The sequence below is a fragment of the Rhinopithecus roxellana genome, chromosome 2 (genome assembly GCF_007565055.1).
Source record: "Rhinopithecus roxellana isolate Shanxi Qingling chromosome 2, ASM756505v1, whole genome shotgun sequence".
Taxonomy (NCBI): domain Eukaryota; kingdom Metazoa; phylum Chordata; class Mammalia; order Primates; family Cercopithecidae; genus Rhinopithecus; species Rhinopithecus roxellana.
The window spans coordinates 180,688,854-180,702,164 of NC_044550.1; the positions used below are offsets into that span (position 1 = coordinate 180,688,854).

General features: G+C 55.1%; 1 protein-coding gene across 29 annotated transcripts in view; it reads right to left on the minus strand.

Annotated features, from left to right (window-relative positions):
- ABLIM2 (actin binding LIM protein family member 2) overlaps positions 1–13,311 on the minus strand; it is a 193,940-nt gene that overhangs the window by 34,504 nt on the left and 146,125 nt on the right. For 14 of the 29 annotated variants that reach the window (XR_004055365.1, XM_010370010.2, XM_010370019.2 and 11 more), the window contains 2 exons: positions 9,630–9,682; positions 8,595–8,736 (listed from right to left, as the gene is read on the minus strand). Coding sequence is in view for 28 of the 29 variants with exons in the window: in XM_010370010.2 (XP_010368312.1) it covers positions 8,595–8,736; positions 9,630–9,682 (195 nt within the window). In the remaining variant the exon portion in view is untranslated. Of the gene's footprint in view, positions 1–8,577; positions 8,737–9,629; positions 9,683–13,311 lie in introns of those variants that run through there. The other 15 variants (XM_010370017.2, XM_010370015.2, XM_010370012.2 and 12 more) reach the window with 2 other exon arrangements.

Here is a 13,311-nt window from a genome sequence, read left to right on the forward strand (position 1 = left end):
GCCCAAGCTCAGCCTAACCAGGCTGCCCGCCGCCTCCCCTCTGTGAAGCCTGCTATGGCCACCTTGCCCTCAGCATCCCACCAGGCCTGCTCCTAGGGCCCTGAGCCTCTTCTCCACAGGTCTGTCCTCTTCCAGGCTGGCTCATCAGAAGTCAAAGTCACCGCTGGACATTCAAGGCCAGGCATCTTGTGGGCAGAGGACTGTGGCTCACATGGTGTCTGGGTCTGCTTTGCAGACACCTGACCTGTGAGCCACTCGCTTGGGCAGCTCCCACCCACTCCCGGGTGCACGGGCAGGAGGCTTGGAGGCTGTGGCACTGCACGGGTTCAGGTCCCCTCTCTGAGTCTTGGTGTCTCCATCTGAGGAAGGCGGGCACCCTTCATCCCTGAGCAGTGGTGAACAAGAGGCCCCTTGGCTGGTCTGAGCTGTGGACTTCAGAAGCAAGTGAGACGGGCCCAAGATGACCACAGAGGGCTTGCCATGGCCTGGCTTGTGGACTGGAGGTGCTGAGCCTCAACATCCCTCGGGGTCAGCCCACAGGATCCCCGTGTGCTCACGTGCAAGCTCCTCAACCGCCACATGCTCCCTGGCAGGACTGGATCATCCCTGTTCTTACAGATGAGGGAACTTCAAACTCAGAGAAGTTTCTCTTGTGCCCAGGATCACACAGCAAGGGACGGGCTGGGATTGAATCATGGGTGGACCAGCGCCCACATGCAGTGCCCAAGGTCACACAGCAAGGGACGGGCTGGGATTGAATCATGGGTGGACCAGCGCCCGCATGCAGTGCCCAAGGTCACACAGCAATGGACAGGCTGGGATTGAATCGTGGGTGGACCAGCGCCCTCAGGCAGCACTCTCTGAGGCCCCCTCATGTGCTCTTCTGGACAGTTCTGCGGCTTGGTATTCAGGGTGGCCACCTTCATGTCCCCCACCCCACAGAACGAATGCTGGCTCCCAGGAAGGAAGGCTGCTGCTCAGGGAGCTGTCCCCGGAGCCTTTGGGAAGACGCGGCCAATCACAGGCACGGATGGCGAGGCCGCTGCCTGGGAACGGGAGGCACGGGACTCTCACACTGCTCCCAGGCACTAAGAGTCCATGGGGAGAAAAGGACACAGGTGACAGATCCATGCTCCAGGGCCCTGAGCCTGTTCTCTGCGGGTCTGTCCTCTTCCAGGCTGGCTCATCAGAGGTCAAAGTCATTGCTGGACATTCAAGGCTGGGCATCTTGTGGGCAGAGGACTGTGACTTACACAGCATCTGGGTCTGCTTTGTGGACACCTGACCGGTGAGCCCCTCGCTTGGGCAGCTCCCATCTGCTCCCAGGTGCCTGGACAGGAGGTTTGGAGGCTGTGGTGCTGCACAAGTTCGGGTCCCCTCTCTGAGCCTTGGTGTCTCCATCTGAGGAAGGCAGACACCCCTCATCCCTGAGTGGTGGTGAAGGAGAGGCCCGTCCAGCTGGACTGGTGAGGGAGGCAGAGCTTCTGGTGTGGGGTGGGGCTCTCCAGAGCCCAGGCACCGTTGGAGGAGGACAGAGGAGGCCCTGGGGCTGTGGCTGTGAGATAACGTGAGCTCCCAAAGGGACACAGGGTGCCACCCAGGCCTGTGCTGCTACCCGCAGAACTGGGAGGCCACACCTGTCCAGTCCCTAGGCATGGGTAAGCCTGCTGGGCACGGGGAGGCATGGGGATTCCAGCTGAAAGCTAGTCTCCAGCCAACCCAATGGTAGTGGCTGCTTCCTGGGGCTCCAGAACCCAGCATGCTCTGCCTGGGGCCACTGACCCCAGGGTGGTGTATACCTCCAGCCACAGCATCTTTTCCTGGGCTGGAGTCCTCTCCCTGACCTCTGGACCTCCCTCTGCTCTCTCTGGGGTCTCAGAGAGCACTCTGCCCACCCAGCAGGAGGCCAGGCCTTCCAGAAAGGCCATCACTGTGGCCCCAGCTGGCCACTCCTCCCTAATAGCCTCTGTACTGAGGGGCCCTCCGGCCACCAGCTGGATGCCAGTGTGGCCACGCCTGAGCCCCTAGCTCTCCCTGGGCTGTCCCTCCACGCCCTTTCCCCAGGATTGGCCCTGCTGGCCATCCCCTTCCCTGCTTCCCTGGCCCACTCCCTCTCCTGGCTTTCTCCCTCCTGGGTGCTCCTCCCCACTTCCTCCGTGGAGTCTCCTGCCCCGCGATGGCACCTTCCCACCTGCCTGCTTGTCAGCACACACATGTGTGTGCTCTCTCTCTCTCTTTCTCTCCTTCTCTGTCTCCTCCCAGCTTCGCTGAGATGGGAAGATGGGAGGACGCTGACAAGGAGTAGGCCGGGGGCCAGGCAGGAGATCACACCTTATTTGGGTCTCAGACCCTCTTTAGAAAGGAACACACATTCAGGACACAGCCACGTGCTCACAGTCAGAGTGGCTGGGGCTACCAGCTCCCATGGTTCCAGTCCTATCTGGGAGGCAGGGACCCTCAGTCTCTGCCTCCAGCCTGGACCTCTCCTCTGAGCTCCATCTGCCCCCTGGCAACCCCCCTGGATGTCTCAGGTTCTCCCAGCCAACGTGAAGACACACACCTGCTTCCCATCCCATCTCTGAGTAAAGGTGGCCTCTGCCGGCCTGCGCCAGAGCCAACCCAGTGTCTTCTTTGATTCTATCACTCCCACACCCAGTGGTCCCTGAGCTGCCCCCATGCGGGCCCTGCCAGTGAGATCCTTTCAGGGCCCCAGATGCTTTTGTGGGTACCACAATTCCTCTTGCCCTGGCTGAGCAGCCTCCAGTCCACTGTGTGTGCAGCTGCCTTCTGATGTTTTAAACACAGAAAATGCAACATCTCCTCTCACACTCGTGTCGTGCCAACGTCTCCCTCCCTGGCACTGCACTCCAGACTTTTCCTGACTGGACCTTGGCCTGCTTCCACCAGCTTCTGGCAAGTCCCACCCCTGCCACCCTTACTGTCTCGGTTTCCCAAGGCCGCCCTGCTCCTGCTTCCAGACCTGCCTGTAGGCTGTCTGTGCTGCTTAAACCCTGAGTCAGGCCAGGCCTGGGTCCTCTCAAGGGCACGCAAATTGCTGTGTGACCGGATGCATGGCCCTCACTGTTCGTTTAACCCACGGCCCGGCCTCCATCCTGGGGGAGTTGGAATGCCCTCCCCCATATACCGGCCCTATTCAAGGCTACACCCGCTTCAAGCCGTGCCAGGCACCGTCTCTCTGCCCTGACTACTTATTGTATTTGAAAGCGCACCCTTCCCCCAGCCCTCTCTAGCCCTCTTAGAACAGGGCACTGATTAACTCACTTTCAGCTTGTTTCTGTCTGTCTCCCAGCCCCCAGTAGAATGTCAGCTCCACAGACAGGGAACTTTGTCTGTTTTGGCCTCTGCTCTGTCCCCAGCACCCAGGATAGCACCGGAACACACCAAGCACTCATGAAATACAGAGAGATGCCCCCTGGCTCACCACGGGCTCATCACATCCCATAAACCCAGTAAGATGAAAAGACCATAAGTCGAAAACGCATTGAATGCACCTAGCCTAGCGAGCATCATGGCTTAGCCCAGCCAGCCTTAAACATGCTGAGAAACCTGCATTAGCCTTCAGCCAAGTCATCTAGTGCACACACAGCCTGGCGCATCATAGAGGGCTGGCAGTCTCGTGTCATCGCTTAATGCTGCACTGAGAGTGAGAAACAGAGTGGGTGTGTGGGCACTGGAGGGTGTGTGGGTACTGGAGGGTGTGTGGGCACTGGAGGATGTGTGGGTACTGGAGGTACGTTTTCCACCCAATGTACATTGCTTTCATGCCAGCTGAAAGTCACACAGTCCCACGTCAGAAGTTGGGGACTGCCTGCATCTGTTCACTGGCAGCTCCCACCCACTGTCTATGGGCCACTATGGTCTTCCTCCAGTTTTTTTTTTTTTTTTTTAATTTTTATTTTTATTTTTTATTTTTTATTTTTTTTTATTTTTATTTTTTTTTTTTATTATATTTTAAGTTCTAGGGTACATGTGCATAACGTGCAGGTTTGTTACATATGTAAACTTATGCCATGTTGGTGTGCTGCACCCATCAACTCGTCAGAACCCATCAGTTCATCATTTATATCATTGAGACGGAGTCTTGCTCTGTCGCCCAGGCTGGAGTGCAGTGGCCAGATCTCAGCTCACTGCAAGCTCTGCCTCCAGGGTTTACGCCATTCTCCTGCCTCAGCCTCCCGAGTAGCTGGGACTACAGGTGCCCGCCACCTCGCCTGGCTATTTTTTTGTATTTTTTAGTAGAGACGGGGTTTCACCATGTTAGCCAGGATGGTCTCGATCTCCTGACCTCGTGACCCGCCCGCCTTGGCCTCCCAAAGTGCTGGGATTACAGGCTTGAGCCACCGTGCCTGACCCTCTTGTTCCAGTTCTGATGTCTGTGAATTCCACCCCTAGGGGGTCTCACGTCTCTAAGCCTGAGCCAGGTGCCCTGCCCTTCCCACCAGATACCCTCGCGAGATTGACAGTTGCACGTCAGGGAGCCTCTTCCTTCGACCACGGACTAAGGGACGTGAGAAGAACTCTTCTGCCCCACCTTGTAGCTCCAGAGGAGTAAAAGGGGAAAGGAGGAAGGCCACCGCTGCCCCGGCCCCCACCCACCGCCTTCCCTTCTGCTCCCAGGAACAGAAAAGCTGCAGCAGGGGCGCTGTCTCCTAACCCTCCCTCCCAACAGGCTCAGAGACCTGGCAGTGGGGAGACAAGCAGAGACAAGCACATCCCACCAGACACGGGACTCTGCCCGGTCCCACAGCGAGAGGACACACAGAAGGTGACAGAAAAATGCCAAGCCACAGGTAGGTTGGGGGTAAAGTGCCCCCAACTGGGGCCTTCCCTGTGCTGCCGTGGAGGTTAACTCAGAGCTTTCCTCACCCCCTCTCCAACCTGGCCAGACCACCCTTGGCTCCCATCCTCCCACCTCTCATATGTGCCTTATGTGCTGGGATTTGAGGAAAGGGTCTTATTCCCTTTGGAAGTGCTGGGTCCTTTCTAGGGGCCACTGAGTCCTCTGGGCAGTGCCTCGAGCTGCCCAGGGGGTTTGTTTTATGCTGATATGCCTCTGACCTTCGAGGGTGGGATGTGGGAGACCTCAAAAGAGAGGATGGGGTCTCAAGGAGCTAGGAATGTGGGACCCCAAGCAGTAGCAGGCCTGACTGCTGGGGACGCAGAGTCCACACCACCTTGTGTTTCTCCCCCAGGGCAGCGAGCCTTGTCCTAGAAAACGTGTTACAACAGAAATTCAATAGCCTCCCTTCCTGTGCAGAAACCAGGTGCACTCATAATATAAACTACTCTGCACATAGTCCAGATAATGCACTATGTGTAATATAAACAGAACAGAAAAGTAGTTGATAGTAAAATGTAGATTTCAATATGATGCCCTCTTTGGAGGGGTGGCAGTGCCTGCTGGGAACTAATGGGATGGGGATGGCTCCCTGGTTTGTCACCGTCATAGAGTCCTCTGGCTTCCCTGCTGGGGAACGGGGACTGGGCCATGCTCACCACTGCCTCTCCACTGCCTAGCACCATGACCAGCACATAGTAGGTGCTCAGTAAGTATCTGGTGGAGGGATGGATGAAGGTCTGAATGATGAATTCAGTCTTGGGTGAGATGTGCAGATGGTGTTGTGGGTGAGATGAGTTTGTGACTGGGCCCTTGCGAGGCCACAGAGGTGCCCAGCGGGCAGGCGGCGGCGGGATGCGCGTGCGCTCGCTCTGTCGGCGTCTCTGCCTCTCCCAGCTCCCTGCACGCTTCTCCAGGTCAGGGGCTGCTCTCGTCTTCTCTGTCCCCCTCGGCGCCCTGCTCAGCGTCTGGCACAGAGTGGGTGCTCAATAAATACCCGTTGAATGTAACGCATTTCAATTCAACAGACATTTATTGAGTGCCCACTGTGTTGGGTGTCACAATCCTACCTTCCTTGGGCGCGCTACAGATGGACGTCCCGGGGTGCAGGTGGCGTGCCTTGCTGTGTGCAAACGCTTTGTCCAGTAAAAGTTGTGTGCAAATGGAACTGGTGCTCATGGACTCAGGTCTGGGGGCTACTTGGTGATAATCAAAAGAACCCCGAGAGAAAAGGGTGGCTGGCTCTCAGTCTCCGTGTGCTCCCCTTCCCGCCTGGATTCCTCAGGAGGCCACAGACGGCAAGGCTCACCTGATCCAGGCACAGCCGGCAGCCTGGGTCCTCGCTGCCATTTCCATGCAAATCGGGAAACAAGGCAATGCCATCGGGACAGAAATAAAGGCACAATCAGAATGGTTAGACACAGCGGGTTTCCTGCTCAGAGGAAGTGACATTAGAACACCAGGAGAAAGCGAAGGAAGGACAGCATCATAGCCACATCCTCACAAGCAGGCACGGCCAGAGGAAGGACAAGCATGTCTGTGCTGCAGCAGAATCTCCCCGGGGAATTCATGAGTGCAGCGCGGGCCACTGGAGTCCTGCAGACCCAGTACGCCAGGATGGAGGCAGCTGCAGCCTGCATGCGCCTGCACAGGCAACCTGGGAGAAGAATGTGACGGCAAGAGGCGGGGCTGACACACAGGCCCCTGCCACTGAGTGACCAGCCCATCCACACACCTGACATGGCCTCCGGGCCTCGCAGGGCCGGCCACCCACCAGGCTTGTGTGCTCCTGGGGCAACTCCAGGGCACCTACGTTCTGGCATTTTCAAACGAGGAAGCAGTGCATGAGGTGAAGGCCACCTGTGCAGGTCACACAGTGTATCAGGTGTATGGGGGTCACAGCGGGCAGCCTGTCTCTAGTCCGGCTTCTCCCACACAGCACCCCCGCTCCTCTCTTAGTCCTGAGTCCCAGGCAGGCCACAAATGTCAGTGGGAATTCTGGGGACAGTAGTTGGCCTCCCCGAAGAGTCTGTAGGGAGCTCATCCAGTCGGGGAGGCCATTAGTATGGCCCCAGCCTTGCAGAGTTCTGCCGGCCACTTGGCGAGGGAAGGACTGAACTCAGCTGAACGATGCCACCTTGAGATCCCCAAACACTGATTTCCTGGTTCGCAGGGCAAATGCCCTGATGCTGGGACACTGAGCAAGGTGGGGAGGGTGCTGGGGAAGCTGGTGGGGAGCGTGCTGGGGTGCAAGAGGAGTCCTCCTCCTCCAAACACAACGGCATCTGACACGTGAGTGCAGAGGGCAGAGGGGCCACGAGCCAGGCCAATGTTCCCTGGCCTGCAGGCAGGTGCTGCACCAGCTGGCGGCAGGGATTCCTGGGATCCGAGAGAGAGGGACCGGAGGACTGGCATGCAGCTGCCCACGGGGGCACAGGCAGGCACACGTGGACCAGCCCCACAGCCCCCTTGCCCTGCCTGCATATGAGACAGGCAGTTCCTCCGGAAGGAGCACACTGCTATCTGGGGTGAACCCCTCTCCCTCTGGGGGAGTTTTTTGTGGGGTGGTTTTCCCATGGCAACGTCAACCTTGTGCCTGACCTCTGGGATCCTGGTGTTTACAAAGCTGCACCCGGGGGCAGAGGCCCGAGGGGTGCACGGACATCTGCTTACAGAGATCATACACAAGCAACACACCTTCCTTTGTTTAAAGCGATTCTTTAACACATGATCGTTTCCAAGCTTCTGTGTCTTCACTCTTTCCTGTCACATTGAAACACTTTTCTACTTTTGTTGTTAAGTAAGACGGTTTACAGTTTGCAGGCATGAGGATGAGGATGAGGATGAGACACAGTTTCCGTTTACTGAGCAGCTACTATGGCCGGCCGAACGCCACACACATACCCAGTTCTAGTCTCCTAACACCTGGCCCCTGTCACACGACCGGTCAGTGGTGAGCTCAGATTTGAACTTGGGACTGCCTCACTGCAAAGTCAGGTCTTTCTTCTGCTCTCACACCCCCATCCATCCTCTTCCAGCCCCTGCTTCCGAGCTAAACCCATGCCTTGCCCATAAAAACTGCCCCCAGCCCAGCTGAGACCCGCAGGCCACTTCTGGGAGGTGCTGAGTGAGTCTGGCCATGCTTGCTGCTGGTTTTCACCTATGATTTACAGTGGCTGGAAGCAAACAGCATTATCTGGAGTTTTCTCTACATTTGAAAATCACTCCTGATTCAGTCTTCATAACACCCCTAGGGTCAGGCAGACGCCATCACTGTCTCTATGAAGCCTGAGGCCGTGCCTTGTTCAGGATGAGTCACAGGGGACAGGGATGGTGCCGCCACCAACTCCAAGTCTGCACTCATCAGCCGGACCATGCCCATGGCTGCTCTGAGGGGAACAGGCCCTGACTTCCACCCAGGAGCCCAGACACCTTTCTACCGAACAGCCCAGGAGCAGATCTGGGTTTCAGCATTCTTGCAGGCCCTGGAGATCTGTGAGGGGACATGCAGGCATGGCCCTCGTTAGCACACGGGCTCGGGGACAGTTCTTGGGAAGCCGGCAAACTGCAAAAGCCCCACTTTCCCATCCGGTCGGCCCTTAGATTTGTGGGCTTGCTATTCCGCTTTTTAACAGGCAAGGCTTAGGTTTGGGGGGATTGCTCTGAGTTATGGGACCCCATGTGCTGCGAGGCCTTTTGTGCACATCACAACTCCTTCTTCAAAAGAACCACTCACGTGAGTGAAAGCTGTCCCCTGGCATCCTTTGGAGAAGGTCTCTGTCGGTCCCGCTGCTGTGGGACAAGGACTGGGTGTCCAGGTCTGGAGAGTTGGTCCTCGTGTCTGCGTCTCCCTTGAACATCAGCCAGCTGCTCTTCTGCTGAAGGTAAAAAACAAAGTCATGCGAATTTCAAGGTCATCTGCAACAGGGGGCCCATCTCACTGGACCGTTCTTGTCGCTTCCTTACTTCTAACATCCGAGCTGACCCCGCTGTGAGAAAACTCATTATGTGAGAAACACAGCTTCCAATAAAAATCTCACCATTTAGTGAGACCTATCCAGACGCTATCCAGGTACACGGAGCATCTGGGGGAAATGGAGCTGCCCCCTCTTACAGACACAGACATTGAGGCTCTGGGAGGCCAGGAGCCCACCGGGCTCCGCACGGGGAGAATGAGGGATGCTGCCCAAGTCCAGCCTCGGGCTCTCCCCACAGACAGCCCTGCTTTCCAGCCCTAGCACAGGTGAAGGGAGCCAGGGAGGCTGAACTCAGCCCAAGCACCAAGCCCAGCCTGCAGCCTGCTTTTGTCACGAGCGTGCTGTTGGAACACAGAGATGCCTGTTCGTGCCTCGGCTCCAGCTGCGTTCACAGAGTTCGGTAGCTGCATCAGACATGGTGCAGCCCGCAAAGCCTAAAGTACTTACTCTCTGGCCCTTTATGAAAAACGTCTGCTGAACCTATCCTAGAATAATGGATGCCCCAAGGATGCACTTGGATTTATTTCTCTTTCACAGCACACATCTCTTCAGTCACAGAACCATAACCAAGTCACATGGGCACATACCCAGGACATTGGTAGGAGACATGTGCATCCTAAATGTAGGAAGGAAACTGATGGAAGGCCTCCTACCTTTGGCCTCACAGGGCCCCTAAGGAAAAGAATGTAACAGAAAGATTCGAAGTCTCTGTTGGAGAAGCCCTCACAAAACCGATTTCTTTCTGAGCAAGGCTGTTCTAAGCCTTCTAAGCCAGATCTGCTCCCTGGCATTACCTTCCTGTTATCCTGGTCGAAGCTTCCATCCTCCCCATCCGATCGCCTGGCAGCTGGAAGGGAAAAATCCACTTGTAAAGGCAACACACCATTGATTGCGGGTTTCTGCCTCACTGTTTCCCATGTTACAGTTACGCTCAAAGATGAAAAATCAAAGAGAAGGTCAGTAGTCCGAGTGCCTTTCAAGGGGCAAGGAACAAGGTGAGCTGGAGGAAGCCCCCAGGGATCATGTTCCGGAGAGCATCAGCGGCAGGGGTGTGAAGTGAGGCCCGATTTCAGCGGCAGGGGTGTGAAGTGAGGCCCGATTTCAGTTCTAGCCAAACACCCACACAGAGTAGAGTCACGTTTTCAGATGTAGTCACTTGGTCTTTTGATTTTGTTTTGTTTTGTTTTGTTTTTTTGAGATGGAGTCTCGCTCTGTCACCCAGGCTGGAGTGCAGTGGTGTGAGCTTGGCTCACTGCAAGCTCCGCCTCCCGGGTTCAAGTGATTTTCTCACCTCGGCGAGCCGGTAGCTGGGATTACAGGTGTGTACCACCACGCCTGGCTAAGTTTTATATTTTTGGAAGAGATGGGGTTTTGCCATGTTGGCCAGGCTGGTCCTGAGCTCTTGACCTCAAGTAATCCACATGCCTCAGCCTACCAAACTGCTGGGATTACAGGCATGAGCCACCACACCTGGCCCACTTGGCCTTTTGAGAATACACATTTTAAAAACCTCCCATGTGACACAAGGTCTCAGTTGGGGAGGCCTACGTGTCTGACCTGGGCGAGGGGCTCTGGATACGCCACTGACTATCCCACCCACCCCCGCAGGAAGGGGCTTCGCGCCATTTCACAGATCGGGAGACTGCGGCTCAGGGACATGGTATACCTCGCCCCAGGTCACTGGTGAGTGGGCGGTAGAGGCTGACATGAGCCCAGTCCTTCTGAGTCCAAAGTCCTTCCCTGTCTGCCCCACCTGGCTAACTGCTGCTGGCAAACTGCAAAACGGTGACGAGTTCTGCTACTGGAAGACGTCCACGAAGAGCAGTCAGGAAATGACAAAATTACAAAATGCAACCAGAAATGGACTCAATGAAATAGAATAAGCAAAAGTCCATTTTGAAACAGTTCCTTTACCAAGAATACCATCTGGAGCTGGGCAACGAGGCATCTGGATTTTCCATTCGCCTTTTGTTGGGGGGTTGTCACCTAGCTGGGCTGACATCTCCAGCCAAGAATGAGCAAATACATCACACAAGGCCATGCTGACATTTCTCGGCATCCAGTTTAGTACGTAAAGACCCACACCTTGTGTGTCTCCCTTACAGAAACACTGACCCCATGCACTGAACCATTACACAAAAACCCGTCTCCGTCCCCAGCCTGCCACGAAGACCCAGGCTTCAGGAAGGACACGCCGAGGTGGGCTTCTTACCTGCAGCGGGCGGCAGGCTCGGGCCCGTCTGTCTGTTGGCGTACCCTGCCTCCTGCACCACCAAGGACAAGACTGATACCAGGCCAGAGAGCTTGGAAATTTGGGATTGGGCTACAGGACCTTGACAAGATAAGGCCAAAATTGAAGACTAAGCAGTTCCGTTCCGAATACACTGACATCTCGTAACTCTCAATGGCTACCTGTTTCTCCTTCTTCCAGGAGAGACAGTGATTTTCAGCATGAAAATACAAAGCCCTGCTCTCCCCACTCAGAGGCAAATCAACGCCAAGCCTGCTCAAGAAGCACTTAATGGAGAGGCAGAGGGGGCAGGGAGCTCTGGGGGACGCATGCCCGCAGCTGGACTCTCCTGTTGCCCAGACAACAGCCGTCGCCCGGCAGCGGAGCCCTTGAGTGTGCGGCCATACGTCAGCCATGACTCTTGGCAGCTGCCCAGCAAGTCCCAGGGAGAAGGCAGGCCAGGGGCTACCTGGAGTTCTAAGAGCACAGCCATTGTCCAAGCCAGAGAAGGGCCCTGGGGCTGAGTTGGCTGGCAAAAATAAATGCACCGTTTCCTGAAAAGCCAGGAGGCTGGAAAGTGGATCACCACTCTTGGAATAATCTGCACATGCATGGACAATTAAGTCGCTCCAGCTGAAGGGCCCTTGGGGACCTGAAATCCCAGCCCTTGGAATTCAGGCCTGGGTCCCCAGAGGCTAGCCTGGCTTCCGGGACTTTCCTCGGCCATGGAAGATGGGTTGAGCAGACACATTCTGGCTGAAAAGCCATCTCAGGTCTCAAAAACAGCCCCTGACATCTGAGAGAGGGATGCTCTGCCAGGATTTAGCAAGTTTCCTCTGCAAACACTGCCAGCTCCTCCAGATGTGCACAGTTTAACCAGACTTGTACCAAGGGCTTTTTAAAAACCAGTTTGCTAACCCACAGAACAGTGACCTCTTGAGAACTAGGAGCTTGGGTAGGAAAAGACAGGAAACTGGCACTTCGGATTATTGGCTTGCTTCCGTAACAGCTCTGAGCCTCAGTTTCCTCATCTGTAAAATGGGCGAAGGATGCCCACCCCTCCACGTTGTGAGGATCACATGAGATAACCTGCATGGATGCTGGAACATAATAGAAAACTAAGCTTACAGGTTTTAAAAATTAGGAATAAACAAGAGGCTAAACTTTGAGGCTAATTTGCAGCATGCTGCTTTGGGATGTCAGAAAAAGATCAACTCAGGACAATAAAAGAGAGTTTAATATGTCTTTTGTATCACACAGGCAGCTCCTTCTGAGTTCTGGAATGCATTTGCCAATGAGGAGCCCTCTTGGGAAAGGCTGACTTTCTACTCCCTGTGTTCCTTGGGGAATCTTCAGTTGGAGGCATCTGAATGAAAGTAAGAGGCCTCAAATTTTTTTCCAGATACAGAACTGGCCTCTGCCTTTCCTCCTTCCCAAACCCCATCTTATCACTCATTCATAGCTGAATATCCATGCTAGCCTGTGTGCATCCCTTACTCCTTTATTCCTTTCCATACACTTATTCATGCACCCTTTTACCTACTTATCCATGCACCCACTCACTCCTTTCACTATCTGTCCATTCATCCAGCCATCCATCCATCAATCCATTCATCCATCCACCCACCCACCCATCCACCCATTTATTCATCTAACTACTCATTCATCCATCTACCCATCCACCTACCTATACATCCACCTGTCCATTCATCCAGCCAGCCAGCCAGCCACCCACCACCCATCCATCTACCCATCCATCCACCCATCCTTCACCCATCCATCCATCCATCCATCTATCCATCCACCCATCTATTCATCTATCTACCCATCCATCCATCTACCCATCCACCCACCTATAGATCCATCTATACATCCATCTGTCCATTCATCTATTCACCCACCTGCCCACCTATCAACCCATCCATTCATTCATTTACCATTGATCCATCCATCCTTCACTCATCCATCCATTCATCCATCCACCCACCCACCCATTCACCCATCTATTAATCCATCCACCCACCCATCCTTCCACCTATCCATCCATTCCAGCCACCCAACCATCCATCTACCCATCCATCCACCCACCACCCATCCATCCATCCATCCATCCATCCATCCATCCATCCATCCACTTGTGCATCCATCCATCCACTTGTGCATTTTGATATTTATTCATCCAGCTTCTGCTTATCTACTCACTCACCTACACATCCATTCATCCGTCCATCCATCCATCCATCCGC